This window comes from Sebastes umbrosus, chromosome 18, assembly GCF_015220745.1.
Source record: "Sebastes umbrosus isolate fSebUmb1 chromosome 18, fSebUmb1.pri, whole genome shotgun sequence".
NCBI classification, from domain to species: domain Eukaryota; kingdom Metazoa; phylum Chordata; class Actinopteri; order Perciformes; family Sebastidae; genus Sebastes; species Sebastes umbrosus.
In genome coordinates, this window is record NC_051286.1 from 1252329 (window position 1) to 1277547 (window position 25219).

At 40.7% G+C, this 25219-nt stretch overlaps 1 protein-coding gene across 3 annotated transcripts in view; it reads right to left on the bottom strand.

Moving 5' to 3' along the window:
* xrn2 (5'-3' exoribonuclease 2) overlaps positions 1–25219 on the bottom strand; it is a 45373-nt gene that overhangs the window by 3158 nt on the left and 16996 nt on the right. For 2 of the 3 annotated variants that reach the window (XM_037750772.1, XM_037750771.1), the window contains 11 exons: positions 21898–22005; positions 21526–21615; positions 21255–21327; positions 20586–20669; positions 20174–20271; positions 18228–18307; positions 18032–18088; positions 16030–16098; positions 14992–15120; positions 11803–11924; positions 2617–2680 (listed from right to left, as the gene is read on the bottom strand). In XM_037750772.1, coding sequence (XP_037606700.1) covers positions 2617–2680; positions 11803–11924; positions 14992–15120; positions 16030–16098; positions 18032–18088; positions 18228–18307; positions 20174–20271; positions 20586–20669; positions 21255–21327; positions 21526–21615; positions 21898–22005 — 974 coding nt within the window. Of the gene's footprint in view, positions 1–2604; positions 2681–11802; positions 11925–14991; positions 15121–16029; positions 16099–18031; positions 18089–18227; positions 18308–20173; positions 20272–20585; positions 20670–21254; positions 21328–21525; positions 21616–21897; positions 22006–25219 lie in introns of all 3 variants that reach the window. The other variant, XM_037750773.1, reaches the window with a different exon arrangement.

Here is a 25219-nt window from a genome sequence, read left to right on the forward strand (position 1 = left end):
AACATTTTGGGTTTCACACATTGACAGGAAAAGCAGAGCTAGACAGAGCAGAGATAAAGCTGCATGCTAACTCTGTCACGGACAGGAAACGTCATGGTATGGCGGTAACGTGGCGGTGGAGCCGGCCGTCGCTCTCGTCTCCGTGGTCAAATGGGCCGACGCTACGACTGTAGAGCACCCAGATACTGACATTATGTTCTCTGCATTGAAACGGCCCCGATGGAGCTGACCATGGATGGATAAAGAGAACGGAGCTGACGGGAGAGCTAGAGACCACCTTGGAGAAGTTAGAGGAAGTAGACACGTGGGACTACGTCCGCTTTTCAAAATAAGATGTTAACAAAGGGAACTGTAGATACTAAATACATCTATGGAAATCAGATTGATGGATTATATTCACCAGAAGTATAAAACATTACATGTCCCTTATAAATTAAAAAGAAAACACCACTAATCTGTGAGGGAAATTATATAACATTGATTATAAATAATTCCTGACTGACTGATATATTTGACTTCAGGACATCTTTTTAATGTAGTAATTTAGATATTTTCCAAAGTAAAAGTCCCCAGGTGTGTATGATTCAACTTGTTCCCATGGTCTAGTGTTAAAAAATTAACAATATTGGGGCGCCTGGGTTAGCTCAGTTGGTAGAGCGGGCGTCCATGTATTAAGGCTTGGTCCTGACCGCGGCGGCCCGGGTTCGAATCCGGCCTGTGGCCCTTTCCGCATCCACTCTCTCTCTCCCCCCTTTCAAGACTCTATCCACTGTCCTGTCAATAAAAAAAATGGAAAATGCCCCCCAAAAAATAACTTTAAAAAAAAAAAAAAAAAAATCGCAATATTGATAGATATAATCGTAATTTTTCTCCATTTTCTGACATTTTATAGACCGAACAACTAATTGATTAATCGAGTAAATATTAATCAACAATGGAAATAATGGTTAGTTGCAGCTCTAGTTTCTTCTGCAAATTTATTAATAAAATAATAATCGTGAGTTGTAGCTCTAAAAAGAACCTAAATAAACAAACTGAGCAAAGTTTTGATTCAGATCAGGAAATGTTAGAGAAGATCAGACATTAGGGCTGCATTTCATGATTATTTCCATTGTCGATTATGTTCTTGATTAATCGGTTAGTTGTTTAGTCTATAAAATGATAAAAAATGTCAATCAGTGTTTCTCAGAGCCCAAGATGACGTCCTCAAATGTCTTGTTTTGTCGAAAACTCAAAGATATTCAGTTTATTGTCATAGAGGAGGAACGAAACCAGAAAATATTCACATTTGAGAAGCTGCAATCAGAGAATTTAGACTTGTTTCCTTTCTTAAAAAATGACTCAAACCGATTAATTTATAATCAGAATAGTCGTTGCAGCTCTATCACACATTTAATGTCAACTTTCCCAACTTGATTCTTCATATTTGTCCTATTCTTTTCAACAATAAGGAATCTGATTTTACTTCTTAAGAAGTTTAGAAGTAATCATGTTACGGGGGAAAGTCCAGCCAACAGATACGATGCTGGAACCTTCTGATCCTAAACAGCGAGGCGGCCTTTGACTCTGCTTTGAAGTGACCTCCTAACATCCCCGTCGCCTGGCGTTTACCGAGGGGTCGAGCTCTCGAAGAGATAAAACAGCCTCTCCTCTCAGATGACTTAGCAAAGACGCACATGAAAGCAGCGAGTATGAAATGAACCATATTCCCATATGGCTCGGATCGCCCTCATCTCCGAGACGGAGGGAGGCGTCCGTGGGACTGAGCGTAGAGTCGGCACGCCACGGCCCTCCAAAAACCGCCGCTGGACAATGTGTCTATGCAACAGTGATATTAAAAGTCTCTTGACGAGAGAGGGAACTAAGAGCGGCAGCCCCCATCCCTCATTACTGAACCATGTCACACTCTGGCCGGCGCTGGACTTAACTGGTAATCCCCTCTCCTCCAAGTTCCTGCTGCATTTCATTTGGTCCGGTCCTGAGTAGTTAAAGAAACTGTTTTCAGTCGCCGCTAATAACTACTGACCCGAGGTGACACCGAGCCACAATGGGCCTGAAAAGTTGAACTAGAGAACCTGATTAGGACTTGTGAGAGGGTCTGGAGCCAGAATCAATAGCTGGACTGTGCAGCGGCGGTGGAGGCGGCGCAGGGGAGCGACGCAGCCTCCAACAGCATTAGTGATGCCTCATTAAGTTGCACAAACCTCCTCGAGAGAAATTTGTTTTGGAGCGACGGGGAGAAATCTTAATTCAGCAGCAGCGACGGAGGAAGGCAGACAATAAGAACAAACCAGGGCCTTGACATGTTTAATGTGTCACATACAGAGGGAAGTTTGAGGGAAAAAAAGATGTGGAAACTTACTGCAAAATAACATTTAAAAAAAAAAGGCCCAACTTTCTATGGAGCGGTCGATGAAGGCCTTGGCTGACAATGCAACAAAGACTAAATCCTATTTTAGAGTTAAAGAATGAAAACTAAAGTCTTCCCCTTTTATTTCTGAATCAGGAAGAGTTGAAGCGAAGAGGGAAATGCCAGCACGCTCACCGTGAACTTCCAACGACAAACCAGAAAAACAGATTTATAAGAAAAAAACGCAGCCAAACTGGCCGACTCACCTCGGATACTGGGGCTGCTGGTAGGAGGAGGGAGGCGCTCCCAGCAAACTGTTCTGCCTGGAATCTGCGGAGAACAAAAGACGACATGTTCACAAGTGGTTCTGCTGAGCTAAGTTTGAAGTTTTTGGAAGAAGCTGAGAGGAAAAGGCCCGAGGACAAGTTGTCCTTTTAATACAGTATGAAACCAGCGATACGGAGCTTTAACATGCGATTCACTTTGAATCAGGGCTGGCAAAGTTAACGCGCTAATAACGCGTTAATGCAAATCTCTTTAAAGCTAGAGTAAAGCTGCAGGTATCATATGAAACTAGTGAACCTGATGAATCCATCAGTACCAACCATGTCATGCTAGCTAGTCGTGATGGAGGCTAAATGATGCTGCATTATTACGCTCAATTTTAGCGAGGAAAAACTGTCATGGCCATTTTCAAAGGGTTCCCTTGACCTCTGACCTCCAGATGTGTGAATGTAAATGGGTTCTATGGGTACCCACGAGTCTCCCCTTTACAGACATGCCCACTTTATGATCATCACATGCAGTTTGGGGCAAGTCATAGTCAAGTCAGCACACTGACACACTGACAGCTGTTGTTGCCTGTTGGGCTGCAGTTTGCCATGTTATGATTTGAGCATATTGTTTTATGCTAAATGCAGTACCTGTGAGGGTTTCTGGATCAATATCTGTCATTGTTTTGTGTTGTTCATTGATTGACAATAATAAATATATACATACATTTGCATAAAGCAGCATATTTGCCCACTCCCATGTTGATAAGAGTTTTATATACTTGACAAATCTCCTTTTGAACTGATAAAAAAACGTGCCATGGACAACCGTGATTAATTGCTATTAAATATTTGAATTGATTGACATCCCTAGTTGGTTCACACGGCTTTCTCTCCTGGCTGCTGAGGCTCATGGGAACTGTAGTTTGTAAACGTGTCAAGCAAACATTGAAAACTAACCCTCATACACTAATAATCCAACAGTATTGTTATACTTTCCAGACATGTCGTGTGTTTGTGTTGAGAAACATTGAAGTTGTCTTTAAAAACAGATTTGTTTCTTCTTCCACCAAACTTTCAGGGTTTCTGGACAATATGTGTCATTGTTTTGTGTTGTTAACTGATTTCCAATAAATAAATATATACATACATTTGCACAAAGCAGCATATTTCTCCGCTCCCATGTTGATAAGAGTATTAAATACTTGATAAATCTCCCTTTAAGGTTCATTTTGAACAGATAAAAAATGTGTCATTAATTTGCAATTAACCACGATTAATTAATACTTCACATTCACATCATCTGAGTCGACTTTTCAGAGTTAAACTGCGGTGAAACCGGAGAAAAATCCTCCAGTTTCATCGTTTAGAAGCCAAAACTTGAACATGGATCCTAATTAACCCAATTCAAGTTAACCTTGAAGATTAAAAGAATACCAACTATTTCATTTCTGTCATGGATACAGAACGAATCAGTTGTCATGATAAAATTAAGCTCTTTCAAACGTCGAATCGCGGCGGCTCTGTCGGGGTGGAAGGGGGAGGCGAGGGGAGAGCGGGGAGCGCCACATTTGCATTTTTTGTTCAGAAAATGAAATAAGCATTCAGCCAGCAGCATTGTGGACGCCTCAAGTACCCTGGTTCCATCGCTGCAAGCCCTTCACAAAGACACACTTAAAAAAAAAAAAAAAAAAGGAGCTCACGGCTTCTTCCAGATTCACCGTTGCCAAGGCGATGACCAGCTGCGAGCCGCGGACTTGTTTGTTTATAGGGGCAGGCCGGCTGAGTGGCTCGGCTCAGGGTGGGTGAAGGGTGCCATGAAAAGGACCCGGACGCTCACATTCACTAACAAGGAGTCGGCGTAAAAATTAGACAGATACGAGTTCGCAGAAGTCGATACCGAAGTGTAGATATTATCAGGAATATTAATATCACAATAATCTTACAGCTAATTATCCATTTATCTGTTTATAGCCGAAAGAAATACAGTAATCGATCAGTTGGTCGCAGAAAAGGAATTTTATTTTAAGCAAATATTCTGTTTACAGCTTCTCAAATGTGAATATACGCTCCGTAGTCAGGTTTCTTATCAAATTCAAAAATGTACAATAGTTAATTTCCAGAAAATCTGCTGAAGAAAATGTTAATTAAAGGGATAGTTTGGATGTTTCTCAGTGTGGTTGAATGAGGTACTTCTCCATAGTCAGTGTTTTATTACAGTCAATGGAGTTTCAGACAGGAGTACCAGGACGGGAGCAAAGTAATGTACTGCTGTGGACAGAGGCAGCAGCTAACGATGCTAAACTAACATTACACCTGCTAAACATCAACATGTGAGCATGTTAGCATGTAGCTCAAAGCACCGCTGTGTCAAAGTACAGCCCATGGATGTATCTAAGAGAACTGGATCCAGCGTTGGAGGCGGGGATCCGTTCATTCCTATGAAAGTTGCTCAACGGCGCATGAAGCAAAAACAAAGCTTGATTTCTCAGTATAAAGTTGCCCGGATCTTCCAGAGTAGCGTTTCCTTTAACCCCGCCTCCAAGCCCTCACTCCAGCCTCGGTCTCATTCACATGAACGGAGGAAGGGAAATAACTCTGGATTCAGCTATTAGTGCGTTTTACAACTTTTATTACCTAATGATTTAAATAAGGGCTATTAGAGTGTTCGTACTGGGGAGTTGATTCACTTAAAAATAAATGATGCGCTGAGTTACAGACGTCTCTTTCCAAATGGAAGTCTATGGGAAAAAAAGTCCTTTTGGGCCCGATGGCATCACGTGACGGACACGGAAGTTGTATAACTGCCGTTTGACCACGATGAAAATTTTGTTTCAAAGTCTGGCGCTCTTCCTGGAGGGCTTGGACAGCGTCACAGAGCTGCTAGCATGACTGTAGACTCTCACTGGGGATGCCCGACGAGAGCGAGACGAGAGCGAGACGGGAGCGGCGCAAAAGCGTCGTTATCCAATCCACACCGACTTTCATGAACGTCTCTTCCCGTCTGTGACAATGACTCGCTAACCTGCCTTCACCAAAATGTACTAAACCAAAGTAGTTTTGACGTTGTCTCCATGGGAAGAAATCAACAGTGTTTGTAGGCCGATGTGTTGATTTGATCTCCGTGGCCACAGTATGGAGTGAGGGGAATCTGCCGGTAGTGAAACAAGCGAGCTCACAGACAGACTGGGAGCCTTTATCAATTAATATAAGGTAGATATGGTTAATACGTTCAAAACTCATATACAGCGGGATATTTGTGTGATTTAAACAGCTGTCTATGCAAATTACGCTTCACTAAACTTGACAAAAATAGACTTGAAGCATAAAAAGGTGTGGGTCAGTGTGGATCGATACTTTTAAAAGCGTATCTTTTCCATGAGACGCGCGAGTGACGCTTCTCAAAACGCTTTCAGCAGGGATTGGCCGCAAGTCTTGTTTTCTTTGTTATCGTCCTGCTCTCGTCGACGTTCTGCGTGTTGGAAATCGACCTCTTAAAGCTAAAACAGCTGATTTGACTTTAGTACTGACATTAAAAATCTGTAAATTCTTATTCAAATTAGTTTACTGCAGAAACACCAAGTTTTCCAACATAATGTGCTTCTTAGGACATAAAAACATCTAGAAGCATCATGGGACACAGAAATGTGCCACTGAAAGTTGTTTAGAGATTAGGTTTGATTTCCAGATGGAAAACTGGATCCCAGTCAAAGAAAAACAAATACAAATAAAATGTCACCGCAGGTTTCCAGATCTTTTGTGTGAAAGGAACCTCGATCATGTTGAACCATCTGATGATCTATACTTATCAAAGGTCCAATATCAGGAGAGTTTAAAACTACTAAGTTAAGCATATTGGAACTCATGAAAATCATTAAAATGGAAGAAAATACTGAAATAATCTGTTTTATGACCTGATAATTTAAAGGGAAGCCAATCAGGAAATATTCCAGCAGCTCTCTGCTGCATAAAGTAGTAAAACGCACAATTAGCCGCCAGCAGGCCGACTGCTGGCGGCACATTATCATTTTGTTTTTGTCATTCAGTTTTCATGTTTGATTATCTCCTCCACCAACAAACTTTAAGTGGACCACCCAGTTGGGCTCCAATTATAACTCCACAACACTCCGGTCTTCTTTTCCTCATCGCCAGCGATGACTCAAAAGAGAGACTTACAAGTGGACACCTGTCAATCTCCTTAATTAACAATGATCTGAAAGTGTATAGACCTCCAGTCTGCAACCGGACAAAAGCCAATAAAGGATTACGCTTTAAATCCTTAAAACGCGCTGCGTCCACTGTATTAATGCGGGGGATTACAACAGCGCTAAACAACTAAACGCCTCTCTCCGCCTCTTTTCAATTAGTTCAGCGACTATTTGACTCAGCTCACGTCCAGCCGGCTGAAGCAGGACACAGTAACAGTAAGCAGTAACTTCTCAGCCGACAGACGGACTCCCAAAACTTAATCTTCCGCTGCTGCTTCACAAACCAAGATTAAAACCTCTCAATGAAAGACAGCTGAGGGCACGATGGTTAAAAAACAGAAGGTTTTTCTGGTAACAACATATCACAAAGAATCATTAGGAACATACGATACCGACTTTCAGTGCAAATAAGCCAAATTACTTCGAGGCATCAGTGTTTAATTACCTAAAACACAAGCAGCTGCACATGAAGTCTTAAATCAGGAACTTTCCCATGGGCTATTTATCATCTTTATTTGTAATAATTTTTTTTCAATTAATGTTTTGGTTTGAATTACATATTTTTTGTTAATTTCCAATGCAAATATTTAAAACCAATAAAATTTGATCACAAACACAAAAAATAATAAAAAAATAAACTTCATTTGTTAGTTATTAATTACAAAGTCGTACGAGGCCTATAAATCACAAAGAATACAATATTTTACGTGCAAAGCATTTAATGTTGATTTAAATCAAAGAAAACTAGACATGTAAAAAAACTCAAACTACATGGAGATCTATTTGGGCGTTGGGATTCGCCATTATTATGATTATTTTCTTTTTTCATATTTTTTTTGGGGGGGTCTATTATCGTTATTAGCAATAATTGTATTATTTTTTATTTTATTTTATTTATTCTAATATCTCCTATTGTTTTTTTATTACATGTTTTTTGTTGATATTTTCAATGCATATCTTTAAAACCAATAAAAAAATTATAAATCAAACTTCTGAACTCATTTTAGTTTTTCACGACAATACATCGTTGGAGTGGATAAATAAATATTGAGTTGAGTTATTGTCGAATCCTCGAACATCTTCTAACCTCCTACAGTAAAAGCCACTGATGCACCGTGTTGAAGCTGCAGACTTTAGATCAATGTCGGAGTATTAACACGAAGCAACAAGCAAACTGATCCTGAGGCTTCAGTAAATTAAAAACGTCTTTTGAGAAGAAATCTCCTGAACTGTTCAGAAGTTTTAAAAAGTAAATGTGATGTTTTATAAGAAGGTTTAGTGAAAATAGAGAGAAAACAAATGCTGTTATGAGCAGGGCCACATGTACCTGGTGACTCCTTGTTACTGAAGGTGGACTAGCAGCTATTATGTGCAGTTGTTATTCTGAAGTGGTCGGGGAGTCCGGAGGCTTATCGGCCACTGTGGCCGCTGGATGAATCCGTTACTTTGCTGCCCTGGTTAAAATTTGGTGTCACTGTGTGTCAAAGACAATAATGGCCACCAGCAGAGCCTCCCCGGCTGGTTATTAAACACCAGCTGGTCCGGCTGCGGCGCACAAAGCCCCGCAGCGTGTTTCAGAGGCAGCGTGTTGACACATCACTGCAGGAGGTAGCGGCGCCGTCAAAGGGGGAAGTTAACTTTGGTTTCAACCCTCTTCAGAGCGCATCACACACCCAATCAAACGGGATCCTCCCGGATGCTTTTATCAGAGGGGGCCACTGTGTCCAGCGGAGCCACTCGACAGTCTCATTACCGGCCCGGGTCTCCCACAACGCTAATCAGCAACCAACCCCCCACACCCCCACCCCAAAAAAAAAAAAAAAATCACAAAAGCCCCGAGCAGCAAAGCCTGCAGTGATTACTGGCCAGGCAGAGGATTGGTCCTGAGAAAGTGTTATCTGGACAAAAGCAGGCCTCCGGCCTCCTGCTGCAGAATAAGGCCCACTTGTGTGGATAATCACATTCCTGGGGATGCCAATAAGTCCACATTTTACCATCAATGTGAAGCAGATATGAGAAAATACCCAGCGTCATTTGTGTTATTAGAACAAGTTGAATAATTCCAGCTGCTGATAGTTAATAATCTTATTTTAGACCAAAACTGAAGCTACGTCCACACTCATAAGTTTTCCTTTTAAAACGATCTCCGTCCAGACGAGCGTTTCAGAATTAATCTCTATTACCACGCCTGAAAACGCATATCACATGTCTATTCACATACACTGGGCATGTGCTCAAAGAGTATAGAAGCCAATAGGGCTTGGACGATTCACCTATCTCCCTATTCAATACTATCACGATACTTGGGTGCCGACTCAATATGTATTGCGATTCGATATTGCGATTTATGTTAACTTTTTTAACACTAGACCAGGGGTCAGCAACCTGCGGCTCCGGAGCCACACGAGGCTCTTCAGCTCCTCTCTGCGACTTTGGAGTTGATAAGTATTGAGTTATTGTTGTGTCCTTGAACATCTTTTAGCTTTTTAACATCTTTTTAGTTTTTTAAAACTAAGACGGGGTCAGCAGCGTAGTGTGGGAGTTAGGCATAAACATAGCAAAAGTTATGCATTTTAAAACAAAAGCGTATTAGTGTGGATGTAGCCTGAGCATGTGATGGTCATCGCTCGAGAAAAAAGTCAGATTTACAACTTTAAACAGACAAAAAACAGCAGAAATCAAATCAGTGCTACGTTCAACAACAGCCTTTAAGCTCCAGGTGCTTGATATAATAAACCTGAGATAATAAAAATCACCAGGCTGAGAATCACAGACGTTAAAGTAATAATCTCCCACAACCATGATGGAAAAAATATAGAGATTAAAAAAAAGAATATCCTGGACGGCTAATTGGCGAGTTTAACATTAAGAACGAGCGGCAGAGGCCAGGGGAGGTGCTGCCGCAATCCGGAGGAGCCAAAAACCCCCATTTGCATCGAGTGCCACCAGAATAGCTGCGACTCCCCCGCACGCCATCAGTGGGCAGATGAGATTATTCATCTACTTGCAAATTGGCACATCAAAGTCAAACTGGAGAAGAGCTGGCGGAGGAGCGCGGGGGGGTCGAGGCCGGGGGCCGAGCACACACGGTGTGATTAGGAAAGAGATTCTGCCTCCGTGTGTGACGACGTTCAACCGTCCCTCCGACGAGATGAACAAAAGGAAGATATTTAATCAGATGAACCAAAATTAGAGCGACAGTTTGGCAGCTGTGTATACAAAGTAAAATAATAATAACAACAGCATCTGTTTGTTTATATTATATTTTAGGCATTTAGACGATGATCCATAGAAAAATACATGCTGTGATTTGGGATCAAAAACTTTTGACATTTTGGAGATTTCTGCAAAAATTGCATTTTTCTGCAATTGGATGGCGAGCACTTGTGTTGTGTAAACTGCTCAGAAGCCACCTTATTGTCAATCTAGCTAGGAAAACCATCCATCCTCTGAATGCTCTAGGTCTCTAGTTTGATCCATCCATCCTCTGAATGCTCTAGGTCTCTAGTTTGATCCATCCATCCATCCTCTGAATGCTCTAGGTCTCTAGTTTGATCCATCCATCCTCTGAATGCTCTAGGTCTCTAGTTTGATCCATCCATCCTCTGAATGCTCTAGGTCTCTAGTCTGGTCCATCCATCCTCTGAATGCTCTAGGTCTCTAGTCTGATTCATCCATCCTCTGAATGCTCTAGGTCTCTAGTTTGATCCATCCAGCCTTTGAAAACTATTTAAAAGGAATACAGGGAACTGACTGAAAGCATCAAATCATAATAGTTTAGTATTTTGCCATCTACCGCTCTGATTAAGGAAGCAAAAAAATGTTTTCACATGCTTCACAGTGACCTCCGATTTCAGGACGGAGAGGGGAAGATTTTCAAGAGGAAGAAACGGTGAAAAGAAAATGTTTTGGCTGAATTTAAATGGACTGGCATAATAAGTAGAGTTGTAATAATGCAGAGTATCATACTGCATTGTTCAGTACAAGGCTACAGCCGCGAATCCAACAATTCACACAATTTTTAAAGTTCTTTCACGACCTTGGAAGCAGCAGTTTCACAAGGTCCATTTAACGTTTAACTCCATCGAGTTTTTTTTTTTGTCAGATTCAACTGATGTTTGTTCAAAGCTGAGCTGATGAACAGTTTCTGTCACCACATCCGACTGCGTTTGTTTTATCGTAAAGTTTGCTGTGGTATCTGGCACCAAGCCGTCAGTAGCAGAACCTTTAAGTCCTGGAAGTTGCGAAGTGGGGCCTCCGTGGATCGGACTTGTTCGTCCAGAACATCCCACAGATGCTCGATCGGATTGAGATCTGGAGAATCTGGAGGCCGAGTCATCACCTGGAACTCGTTGCCATCCACATGATGGAAAAGAAAACGTGATTCATCAGACCGGGCCACCTTCTTCCATTGCTCCGTGGTCCCGTTCTGATGCTCATGTGCCTGTTGTTTGGCGGTGGACACAGGTCAGCATGGGGAACCCTGACCGGTCCCCAGAGGCAACAAACTGCTCCTCACTGTGTGTTCTGACACCTTTCTATCTGAACCAACATTAGCTTTTTCAGCAGTTTGAGCTCCAGTAGCTCTTCTATTAGATCAGACAACACGGGCCAGCCTTCGCTCCCCACGTGCATCAATGAGCCTCGGGTCTGACCCTGTTGCCGGTTCACCTTCCTTGGACCAATTTTGGTAGGTCCTGACCACTGCAGACCGGGAACATCCCACAAGAGCTGCAGTTCTGGAGATGCTCTGACCCGGTCGTCTAGACAGCACTATTTAGTCTTCGTCAAAGTCACTCACATCCTTACGCTGGATCATTCCAACACAAAGTTCAAAATGTTCACTTGCTGTCTAATATATCCCCCCCACTGCCAGGCGCCATGGTAACCAGATAATCAATGTTATCACTTCACCTGTCAGTGGTCTGAATGTTATGGCTGATTGGTTGGTGTGTGTGTGTGTGTTTCTTACGTTGGAAGGGCTGGTGGCCGCCACCGCCGCTGTGTGCAGAACGGTAGTTTCCTTGTTGGTAGGCGTTCGGCGGCGGGGTGTTGCTGTACTGTCCTCCGCCACGGTTTCTGTTCATACTGTGACTGAAGGAAGAGAGAGAAGAAGAAGACGTTGTTCTGTAAGAATCTCACTCACAACATACTACAAAAGAGTTGTCACATTCTCATCAGCTTTATATAAAAACGTGTTTATCTCTTCTCGTCAGATCTAAATCGGTTTAAATTTGCCAGCTGAAGCTTCTTTCAGGTTCAGCAGCTCCGTAACGGACACTTTGATAAACAGGTGTTCAGCCTGAAAACAGCCCACGGAGCTGTGTTGGTTGGTGCGCGTTGCTTCAAGTACAGGTGAGACATGAACTACAACCTAGGAAGTCCTGTTAATCTGATATCTAATCTATAACCTGAATCAGATGCCAAAACACCAGGGATGCACCGATACCAGTATCAGGTCCGATACTGTGCTTATGTACTTGTACTCGCAAAACGGCACCGATAACACTTTACGGCAGCGTGACGTTAACCTCTCGTCACAATCTTTCGGGTCCTATCGCATGGGGGCGAGACGGGCCGGTGGTGCACCCTACCCCGCTGGGCCGGGATCCCACCTCAGCCGGCGGGCGCCAGCCCTCACCGCCACAGGGTTTTGCTTGCACCATCTGACTCGCGTGTGCGTTAGACTCCTTGGTCCGTGTTTCAAGACGGGTCGGGTGGGTTGCAGATATCGCCGCAGACCCCTGGCGCCTTTTATGTGGGCGAGCCCCGATCTGGGGGTACGACACGGTTGGGGCGCACTGAGGGCAGTCCGCACAGGCACAGAGAAGTACTCCTATCGGTACTCGGTATCGGCGAGTACCCAAATGTAAGTACTTGTACTTGTACTTGGTCTGAAAAAAAGTGGCATCGGTGCATTCCTACAAAACACAGAGGATATTACAACTTTGGACAGTTATGACGGCGGCAAAGTGAGTAAACACAACGAGGCTGTAAAGGAGGACGAGTCGGCGTGATGATGTTTAGTAATCTCATTTAGCCACTTGTTAGCAACCGTCTTTATTAAGACACATAAAAGCTTCAATATTCATGAGTGGGATATTTACTGACGTGTTTTATATTGTAGAACAAAATGTTTCTCTCACATAAAAGCGCTTCATGATTGCAGTCCATTCACCACTGAGATGATGATACTCGATGACTAATTTATACAAAAGATACTCGTGTTGTCCTGTGTTTTTTCAGACAGTAACCTCCATCATATCAGAAGTGTCCAACACTGGCTTCATCCCTCAGACTGGACTTTAACACACCCATCAGTCAATGATTTGAAATCAAAGCAACAAAACGATCTTTTTCTTAACAACTCTCCAGGTTTTCCTGCTCGGCATCCTCCGAGCACCTGCCTGTTTGGCCCCAGCGAGCCACATAAACTGCCTGAATTACTGAATTAACGACTTAGTTTAGCAAGAAAAAGAAAAAAAATTGGAATACATTCTGTTTCTTCAAATCCGTGCATAATTAATTCCCAAACACGCCACAGTCGGACCGAGCCAGATGTTCAATTATTCACATTTCCTTAATGATAATATCAACGTGTGGAGGAGAGAGCTTAGATCATAATCAAGGATGGCTGGTTAATGGGGAGCGTTAAACACATTTTCCATTTTAAAATACTGTACTCTTCTTCCCAAATCTGAATACTGAGTCACTGCGGAATCAGCCGTCATTGTTCAACACTCACGTACTATAAAATTATATCATCACAGCCTGCAGGACACAAGCAGGTGTGTGTTTTAAATGTTTATAACTGTTTATTAAGCTGCGGAAAATGTATTAAAACTATTGTGTTTTTCTGGGTGTATTTCATGAGTATTATCATGGGTGACGTTAAAAATGTGGAGGACAAAGGAATTACTTTAAATTCTATTTTTTTTGTGTGTTCATGATGTTTTTTACCCCAGATGTATAACAGTTATTGACATTGCACAGGCCTGTTAGACTACAGTTTCAACTCAACTGCATTTCAATTATATGGAAATTAACTGTGAGCAAATCTATTTAAGTTAGTCAACCTACAGTTTTAATGTTTTAATGTTTTTATGTTTTTATAACTGTTTTAATTATTTCTTAATGTTCTTTTGCATTTTGTCGCAATGTTCTTGAATGTTTCTGTAAAGCACTTTGAATTGCCCTGTTGTTGAAATGTGCTATACAAATAAAGCTGCCTTGCCTTGCCTTGCCTACAGTATCAGTGGCGACACTTGACAATTCCTGACTGGTAAAAAATTGTTTTATTTTCATGTGTATCTAGAAAAAACAAACACTTAAAGGGCGGGTTGTAATATCATTCTGTATCTTCCCGGTGGTGTTCCGTACGTATTCAAACCTGAATATTAAAATAAAATATTAAAAATGCTATTTTCCCTTCAAGCTCTTCTAAAAACGTTTTCCCACATGGTGACCTGACGGAGGTTTCTGCATGATGACGCTGCTACATGTACAGTATATATACATCCTTATAGTCAGTGTATAACGTTACATACAGTACTGGCATGGAAGCTAAGCTGACGTTAGTTCAGATCAGAAAGTCGATGGATGCAGCGGTAGACCAGCAACTCCCTTCTTCTTGTTCTGAGAGGTAAAATTACTGCTTTTGTGAATGGAGTCTGGTCTGGTCGTTTTTTCTGCTGCTCTCGTCCACAGCCGCTTTACCTCGCCGTCAGACGGCCCTTTACGACGGGGAACTGAAGTCGTTATATCGTGGTTTTCAAGACTAGACCAGACTTCATTCATAGAACAGTCATTTTACCTGGCAGAACACAGGAGTATACATACAACCCCACCTCAAAAGATCCAAACTAACCTTTCAAGTCATTTCCAAACTTAGCACAGCTAACTCAGCTAGTGCTAGCGTTCACATTATTCATAACCTTATTGATTATCTCACTGTGCTAACCTACGTCACTGCTTTTAGCTAACGGCTGAGTGGGCGTTGCCATTTAAAACCCAGATGGACCCGCCCTTTAAAGTACCAAATTTCTGATTCATGAGTCTGAGATAGAATACACATGTGGACTCTTTCCAACAATGATGATTTCATAGCTTCATCAGACGATGTTTTTAATGGCTGTTACAGTTAATAAACAGGGGAACTTACCCCAGAGCCCGGAAGCCGGACTGGTCCACGTGAGCCTGCTGCCTGTGTTGGTTGAAGCCCAGCTGGGGTCTCCATGGTTCCCGGTTCCCCTTCTCCCAGTCCCCTGGCTTCAGGACCTTATTGGGCATCCTGACAAAAACAACAACAACAAACGGAGTTAAAGCTGCAATGAGAAACATTTTTATGTGAAAATACTTTAAATCACAGAGAGAAGACCGGCGTCTTCTCCGACTGAAACCTGCAGATTATCACTTAACCAATACGTTTCTAATAAATGAAACAGAAAATCGATTCCAATTAAAATAATGAATACTTTCTGATCGCTGCCCGACAGACACCAAGTGATGCTGTACTTTTGTTCTTTTTCTGTCATTTTAAATAGAAAACTTTGTGTATTTTGGGTAAATAAAATCAAACTATATGAGTATTTTTAAAGACATCACTGACTACGTCTACATGCAAAAAATATTTTTTGCCTTTATTCCGAAAAAGACAATATTCTTACCAAGCTGAAAATGAATATTCCTTTAATATTCCCGTTTACATGCAGCCATGCATACTCCTTTAAATATTTAAACATGTTGCCGACAAATCTTCTTAGTTTCCTTTTGTATGAAACATTACAATGTAGTTAAGAGGGCAGTAGCAACGTACTGCAGGAACTTTACTGACTTTACCTGCCGCTGTGGTTTATCTTAATTCAAGAGCCTGGCAGGTTAAATAGTGTTACATTTTTTCTATGAAGAAAAGAATTCCCTAATAAAGTTATGACTGACCATTTTAAAATAAAACTATATATATTTGGGTTTTTAAAGATCCACGTGTTCAGTAGGAACCAACGGGGTTGGAGCTGAGTGCCAGAAAGAACTGAGAGTCTTATTAACACGTTGTTGGTTTTAGTCGTTTCATGTGATTTTTTGAAATAAGAGAACTATATAATATCACCAGCCTTTAATAAAGAGAGGTGCAAAATAAAAAGGCTTTAATATCTAGTAAAGCATTTCTGAGATAAAGTTTAACAAAGAAAAAAACCCTCACTTGGCTCCAGAAAGGAGGACCGCCTTGAACACAAAGTCATCTGCATAGTGGGGATCCTTGAACTTCACTCTGGAAAGCAGAAGAAAAATCATCTTCAACTGGGGACAAAAAGAGTTCCATTAGCTCACATTTTTAAAAAGGAAAAATCTCCCCCTCAACACCGAGATCGTGAGTTTGTGATGTTTGATGTCGAGGATTATTATCGTGATGAAGTGTTGTCATTCTCAACCTGCCTCGGCTACTTCACCCGGTCATTTTCCACATCTTCCTGAATGTCTTTTCTCCCTCAGAGAAAAGCTGCACACTCCTATTATTCTACTGAAAGGTGGGTGTACAGATACACACGGCTCTAATAATAATAATGTGCTCTGGAGCTGCGCTCAAAATGTCTGGATGCAAGTGAATCAAAATATACAACAAGTCAAAAAACATGCAGATATCTGCCTGATAAAGTATATGTGTGTGAATACATGCATAAAGTATATGTATGTGAATATGTGCATAAAGTATATGTGAATATGTGCATAAAGTATATGTGTTTGAATATGTGCATAACATATATGTATGTGAATATGTGCATAAAGTATATGTGTTTGAATATGTGCATAACGTATATGTGTGTGAATATGTGCATAAAGTATATGCATGTGAATATGTGCATAAAGTATATGTATGTGTACATGTGCACAAAGTATACATATGTGTACATGTGCATAACGTGTATGTATATGTACACAGAATATTAAGTATTGTTAACTATCAACTGTGAGTCCTGCATTTAAAGGTTTGTTATGTTTTTTTGGCAGGTTTTGTTTACACAGAAGGGGTGGACAAAATAACAGGAACACCTCAGCACATATTACAATTCAATACAACAACCTCCACTGCAAACTACAGCTAGGAAATGACCACAGAGTTGAACCTATAATGACAGTCTAGAGAAGTATCTTGCTGCTTTTCTTTGTTTTATATCATTAGAATCTGAATATCTTTGACTGCTGGTCGGCATCCCCTTGACCTTAAACATTAACCGATAATGTTTAGCAGCACACGTGATTATAAGCTTCAAAACGACAGGATTCGCTGCGTGGCCACTGCATCTGACTGCATTAAGTTCCTATTATTGTGTCCACCTCCTCTCATGTTTGACATCAGCTCTGCCTTTGTTGCTTTTTCAATTTTAATTGCTCTTTATTCCAGTCAGACGAACATGTGCAGAGTCGGAGGTCAAGTAAAAGCATTTGGAAAAATACTGCAGCAGCATGAATTTTTTGTATAATGTATGTAGAAATACAGATGATCCAGCCTGTCAAGCTGCTACAGTATCAGAGCACGGACCGAAAACCAACATGATCACCCTTCTTTTTTATATTCAGATTAGGGATGCACCGATACCGGATCGGATATCGGGCCGATACTGACTCAAAAAGATGGATCGGGTATCGGTGACAATGGATCCGATCTATGTTTATATACTACAAACATTATATAATGGAATTGTAATCCCTGTTCATTTTGAAGATGTTTTTATCAAGTTACTGGTGTATGATTTATTATTTAAATAATGAATAAAAATTCTGTTAATTTTGAAGATTCTTTACCAAGATACTGGTGTATGATTTATTATTTTAATAATAAATACAAATTCAATTTGTATAAATAAAATTAAAAAAATTGTATTTATTTGTTACATTTTGTTTTATATATTAGGAAAGTAATGTTTAAGTCCAGCCTGATGTTGTCTTACACATAACAGAATGATCCCAGTCACTTCCACACAGTGTGGCATACAGCTGATTAATTAAACACTGGTATCAGATCGGTATTCTGTATCGGCCAATACCCAAAGCCCAGGTATCGTATCGGGACTTAAAAAGTCAGATTGGTGCATCCCTAATTTAGATTTTTAGAGTGTTCAGTCAGATATGTCAACCTTGAACAAAACTCATGGTGTTTAACTATCTGAAAACAGAATAAAGAATGAAAATAGACGGTTCCTTACCCGATCGCATTGTTCTGTGCAACGTCACGTAGCATTGGGATGGGTGACGTCACTGCCCTGAAGGAGAAATGACACTTATAACACAACAACACTTGGACCAGCTCCTTTGGGAGGTTAAAGTTTTTCTTAAAATCATAAAGAACAAGAGACAAAATGTACAGAAAAGAAAGTGAGAATAAAGCAGGCGTTTCCTTACTTATCTGGTAGAATAGGGTTGTCATCGAGATTTAATGTGCCGAGGATCCCGTGGCACAGCTCTGCAGGGATATCGGTGGCCTGGAGAAGGGACAGGTGGAGTTTGTATCAAGTTATTAATGGTGATTTGATTTACTGACCAGCAGAATATACAGTCATATTTTTACAACACACTGTATTATGTATATTCACACCTGGTTAGATGATGTGCATCAATATAGAGAATAACTTCAAGGTGTTTTTGTCCTGCTAACCAGGGAATATTTGCCATGAACTGACTGATCACATTTAGGTTCCTCAGAGGATGAACTCTTTCCACTCGGACAGTGTGTCAGCTTTGCACAGAAGATGTCGATAGTCTAACGGCGTGTCTACACGTGTGTGTGTAACGGCATGCATTTAATGTATTTGTAAGCTTTAGGACTTTGAGAAGTTTGCTTCAGATTTGCATCTTTTCTTTTAAGGAAGAAAACACATTACAGTTTAAGAAATTACTTTAAATGGGAACTTTCAGCGAGACCAGAGCCTATAAATGATTGTAGTAATGCGTCCGCATCAGTCCTGGTCAATGTTTGCAGTTTTACGTGCTGCTGTTTTCGCTTCACTGTTCAGAAATGCTCATTAGGATGTTTTCACCCAGCGAGTAAAATATGAGAACAACAATTTGCTGTAGTTTACGAATGCATAATCAACGAGACCAAATACAACTCAGACGACACCTACTCAGCTACACAAACACATCTGCAGCAGAGTGACGCAGCAACCGATGCAGATCTTTTATTGGATGTGAAAGTTTGATCCACAGAACCACAGAAGAAGATTATTATTATTATTATTATTATTATTATTATTATTATTACTACTACAGACACGTGTTGAGATGACAGAGCAGCTGCAGGATGCGTTACACCACAGTAAAGATATTAATTTAAAGAAGCTATGAAACACCACAACTATGAGAAACTAGATACCTCATCATCACATTTACTGAGAAACTTTTCAGATGATGCAAGTTGTTAGTGCTCCCATCCAGAGGTGGAAGAAGTACTCAGTAGAAGTACTAAGACCACAGTGTAGAAATACTCTGCATTCAAAATGTTAGATTAAAGTACACAAGTATTAGCATCAAAATATACTTAAAAGTATAAGTAAAAGTACTCATTAGGCAGAATAATATATATTATTATCTTTTTAATTACTGCTGGGTAGATTGTGAGTTTCACCAAGGGATCAATAAAGTCTTATATTTATCCATAATAAAGCATCATAATTTATTAGTTTACCAAAGTATAAAACTAAACTATTAAATACGTGTATTGGAGTAGAAGTATAAAGTAGCAGAAAATGCAAATACTCTAGTACCTCAAATGTGTACTTAAGTAGAGTACTTGAGAAAATGTACTTAGTTACATTCCCCCACTGCTCCCGTTTGTCAAGATTAAGACCACATTTCCCATCAGCCCCTTTGTTGCTTCCTGTCTTAAAGTACATTGACTGTTTGAAGCTAGAAGAAACGCCAGAAAAACATCTAGTATGTCCTTATATATTGTACGTCAAATGAAGTATGCCAAAAAAAAAACAGGATGTTCTAGTACATCTGATCACATTCTGCAGAATGCAAGCCAGCATGCTTTTCTGGCTATTCTGACCCACAATCCTTTGCACAGCGGATATATGAGCAAGAGGGTCACAGTTCAAGACAAAGCAGTATGTCCCAGTTGTATTCATACTGCATGCAACAGTAGGTATTTTGTAAGGGCAGCTGCAGTACGTACCAACAGTAAAAAAAGAAAAAGTATGCGATTTGGAACGCAGCCTAAAATTATTTCTGAAGACAGACAGAACGATTCAGCACCATCAGTTTGAGATATATATATATATATATATATATATATATATATATATATATATTGTGAATTTATTGTGTCTATTGTGGAGTTTTGTTACCTCGTGAGATTCTGTGCGGTAGAGTTCGTGGATGAAGTCGAAGAGCGGGTGAGACTTCCCCAGAAACAGCACATCGCTGCCCAGACTGTTTCTTCTCACTGCAATAGAGAACAGACAGCGGCTGTGGTCAGGGAGGGGAAAAAACAGTGATTACTGAGAAGACTGGGGCTCTACTAGGGTTCTGGAGGGGAAGACTGGGGCTCTACTAGGGTTCTGGAGGGGAAGACTGGGGCTCTACTAGGGTTCTGGAGGGGAAGACTGGGGCTCTACTAGGGTTCTGGGGGGGAAGAGAGGAGAGATGATGGATGGAAAAACTGAAAAACAAACAACAAAACAACAGACTAACAAAGGAAGACAGAGAAGAGAAGGAAGAGAGAAGAGGAAGGACTAAATGAAATATGTTTTTACTCACCTTCCTCAGGTGAGAGGTCACAGTAGACGTCATCCAGAGCCGCCCTCAGCCGGCGTTCATCCACGAAGGGCAACAAAGCCACACCTTCAAAATAAAAGCACATACACAGGAATTTAACGAGAAGAAGAAGGAGAAGGAGGAGTACCAGAAGAAGGATGAGGAGTAGAAGGAGAAGAAGGGGAACGTAATTCTATGTCCTGTGAGGAAGTTCAGACCAGTGGGTAGAACTAGTCCAGCTCCGTGAAAGATCCCCAAAAACACAGTCAGAGAGTGAATTAATGACTTTATACGCGTCTCATGTAGAAGGGATCAGGTGTTAATTCACAATAATGATATAAAACTGCTGGAAAGACTCCACCACAGCTGTAACAGCTGGATTACTGACTGAGGATATCCACCACAGCTGTAACATCTGGATTACTGACTGAGGATCTCCACCACACCTTTAACATCTGGGTTACTGACTGAGGATCTCCCCCACAGCTGTAACATCTGGATTACTGACTGAGGATATCCACCACAGCTGTAACATCTGGATTACTGACTGAGGATCTCCACCACAGCTGTAACATCTGGGTTACTGACTAAGGATCTCCACCACACCTTTAACATCTGGGTTACTGACTGAGGATCTCCCCCACAGGTGTAACAGCTGGATTACTGACTCACCCTGCCAGGCGTATTTCTTGCCGTTGAGATCAATGGCGAAGTCATCGGGGTAGAAGTCGATGATGGAAGACTCCTGTAGCAAAAGAAGTGAGACTTGAGCTCATTAAAACTATTCTGCTCTGAGAAAAGTCTGTATTTCTTTAAATCATTCTGTATCAGATATTTATTCCCTGCATATCTGTCGCAGTTAGTTTACCCATTTTTAAAGATGTCTGAATTATCAGAACAACCTCTTGATCTCTCTGGACCTCTTTCGGGACTCAACACTCACCGGACTGCTCATGAGGGTCCTCCAGGTTTCGGGCAGGAAGTTGCCGCTGGCGGCAGGAAACACTCCCATCAGCTGCTCCAGTGGCTTGAACTGCACACGACAACCAAACATGAGTTATTTACACACACACACACACACACACACACACATTCATCTCTTCTATTGTAAAGACTCTTTTAGTGGATTTCTATAACAACGCCTCCACCTGGCGTTACCCAACATGACCTCAAGTCATTGTGAGTTTACTGGCTTTTGATTGGAGCAACATATGCAACATAAAAACTCTTCTTTGTTGGAGCGTGACGATGGAGAGGAGATGAGACAAAAGAGCAGAGACAACAAAAGAAAGAAGAAGAGACGGTCCGTTCTCACCGGTTTGGTCGCCTTCTCAAAATCGGTGAACATCCCTTTGATGTCTTTGAAGTCGGAGGCGAACGGAGCGTAGTGGAACGGGAAGTACCACTTCCAGGAGGCGCAGCCCTGCAGATCAACACGGAAACAATCACTGACCGTTAATATCACTTCACATGTCGGGAGAAATCCCAAACACACACACAAAGCTACAAAAGCTACTCAAACCGATTAATCGATTGTCAAAATAGTTGGCGATTAATTTAATAGTTGACAACTAATCGATTAATCCTTACAGCTCTATCTGGTTTAGAAAGGGAGGGAAGGAACCTGAGAGGATCTTAAAACAAACAGAAAAATATAACTAATCCAGCTGCTGTAAAAGTTTCTATACCCCTCACGTCTGTTAGAAACTGTTGTTGAAGATTTCTCCGTGACCTTTTTGTCTTAAAAATTAATAATTTGATTGATTGATCGTTTAGTTTGACGAGGAACTCGACCGCAAAATAAATCTTTATTCAGAGATCCTAAAACATGCTGAAAGGTTTTGGTCTCTTTCTTTTCTCCTTACTTTTAATTTATTTTTCTATTCTGACTTTTTTCTTTAAAAACTACTGAAACCGATTAATCGATTATCAAAATAGTTGGAGATTAATTTAATAGTTGACAACTAATCGATGAATCGTTGCAGCTCAAGTGATGATTAATCATGTTAACTTATTTTCTGTTTGATTTAATATCAGCTCTACACCCAACAGTTGTTGCTCTTCCCTTTGTCCTACAGAACAGTTTTAGTGTTAGATGTGAAGTAATTTCCTGACTGACAAAATGAGACAAAAAGAAATCACTTAGAGACGACGAGGAAACAGAAAGAAAAAGCTTTTCTTTGCCCTTTTTCCCACCAAAGTTCCACTGCAGCACAAAGCTTAAAATCCAATCTGATCAGACTAACGCTGACATTTAAAAACCTCCACAGGCCTGAATCCTGATCAGACAGAGTGTGTTTTAAACTATATGTGTCTTTAAAACTTCAATATCGGTGGTGAGAGGGGGGGAGCAAAAACCGATCCGGTCCTTGTGGAGAAATATGACCGTGGAACGCTGGAGCACCTGGGGACTAAATATTCTGTAACACCTGCTGAGAGGCTCCTGCATCTAAATAATAACTCCCCTCCTCGGCTCGGTGTTTCTGAAATGTTTACGTGGGAGCAAAAGAAGAGAAATTTTAACCTCCCTGACCAAACACGAACCAAACAACGACCTTCACTTCCCACAATCCACCTCTCCGATAAATCCACCAATCCTCAGCACCGCTCTATTATTAAAGATGCTCATTCACATGATAATATGGGACTTTACCATAATAAAAGCTGGAGGAGGCTCCAATCTCCACTCTAATAATCGCACCGATCGTTTATGTTAACGCCTCGAGGAGAGTTCATCTGTGACCTCGGCCTGGCGGAGTCACAGACCACAAACCTCAACAATAAAAATAAAAAAAATACATTTACTGTCCAGTTTTAGAACAACTGACTGACGGAGAAAAGCTCAGCATGTTATCACAGAAAACAAACGACAATCCCCTGTAATCTTATCTTCTGTTGCCCACTAAGCAATTAACAACTTTTATTAACAACTAATCTGTTATTTGTTCTGATTAATGGTTTAGTTTATAAAATAGGAAGGTGGCAGCCAACCAAATGTCAAAAACCCAAACATTAAATTTTTTATGTTAATTACGATGATATATAAAAAACAGTAAATCATCACGTGAGAAACATTTATCAAGAAACAAATACAAATTGTTTATTAAATATTTGGCTCAATTCTCGATCCATCTAATTAACTAACCAATTCAGCGCTAGTCTCAATTATTCAAATCAAATAAAAACTATAATGAGCTCAGACTGATTAATTATGATTAAAATCCAACAAACTGAATTGTTGAAAGTTTTATACTTTAAGAAGAGTTTTGTCTGATTGTATCTCATCACACTGAATATCAGTCGGATTGTTTTATATACAAATCTACTGTCAAATAGAAAAAAAATATTCTTATTGGCTTCAATCATCAGAACAAATCTCCTCAGATATACTGTGATGTACAGAGTTATTACAGGATGGAACTCTTTACCAAATCAAGTTAATAAAACAAATACCAGAAGCATTAAACATGTATTTAATGCAATTAACGGCATGATCCAACAGTAAATGATTCTTCTGGCGTGCTGATGTTTTTTTTTTTTTTGTTTGTGGTGTTTGCCAGCATCATTTTTAATTAAGGTAACGTGAGGACAGGGATTTTAAGTATGTAATGTGATGTTTGAATGTATATAATATATATATATATATAATTGTTTGTGAGTTCTGTGTCAGACCACAGGAAGACGAGCTGACGTCATGGTGTCAGCTAATGGGGATCCTAATAAACTTGTTCCTAAAAATTTTGAAAAATACACACATTTTTAAGGCCGGACAGTTCTGTTTAAAATTAAATCAAGTGGCCTTTACAAATAAAATATAACAAAATGCATAATTAATTATTATTATAAATAGCATCTACGTTGTCGATTAAAGTTGACAGAAGATTTAAGACTTGTTACTGTAGGTTTGGCACACTGATATCACGCCGTATTCTATTTGATTTCGATCCAGGAAAAGTCTAATTGCGATTATTTTATCAGATATTGCATTTGCGATATTAGGAAATTTTTACATAATTTTCATTTTCATTGAAAAACATTAAATTGATTATTATGATGTGATTTCTGCGGTGATCTATACCAAACAAAGATGTTTTCTTAAGTCTGTAGAATATGATGTGAAGGCCGGGACATCTCTGCAGCACCACAGTATTTAGTTTAAAATGGTATTTTGACACACATTCGTCTTCAACAAATATTGCCATTTTAATATTGCAACTTCCATAAGATTTAGATTAATTGTGCAGCCCTGGTTTCTGTCTTTCCACTGTACCAAATAGACTGAGTAAAAACAGCGTCTTCATCAGAGTTTCACACCAAAAAACTGAGAACAAAGTGTGAATCTTTTGTGTTCTGGATAAACCCAGCTCTGATCATTTGGCGAGGTGTGCGTGACCATTACTCTACAGTGGCGGCGGCGGACAGAACCGTGAATGTGTGGCGGCGGAGAGCAGACACGTCCCCGTCCACCGAGGGCCCCGCTAATGAATTCATCCAGAACGGCCCCCTGAGAGGGGCTTTGGATTGGCGAACATGTGGAGTCAACACAGAGCGTGCATATAGACAGCTCACAATCAGCCCGGACAAATCCCCCCCGGCTCAGCCCGCCGCGGCCCTGGATCCTCTGAAGAGGGCTCGCA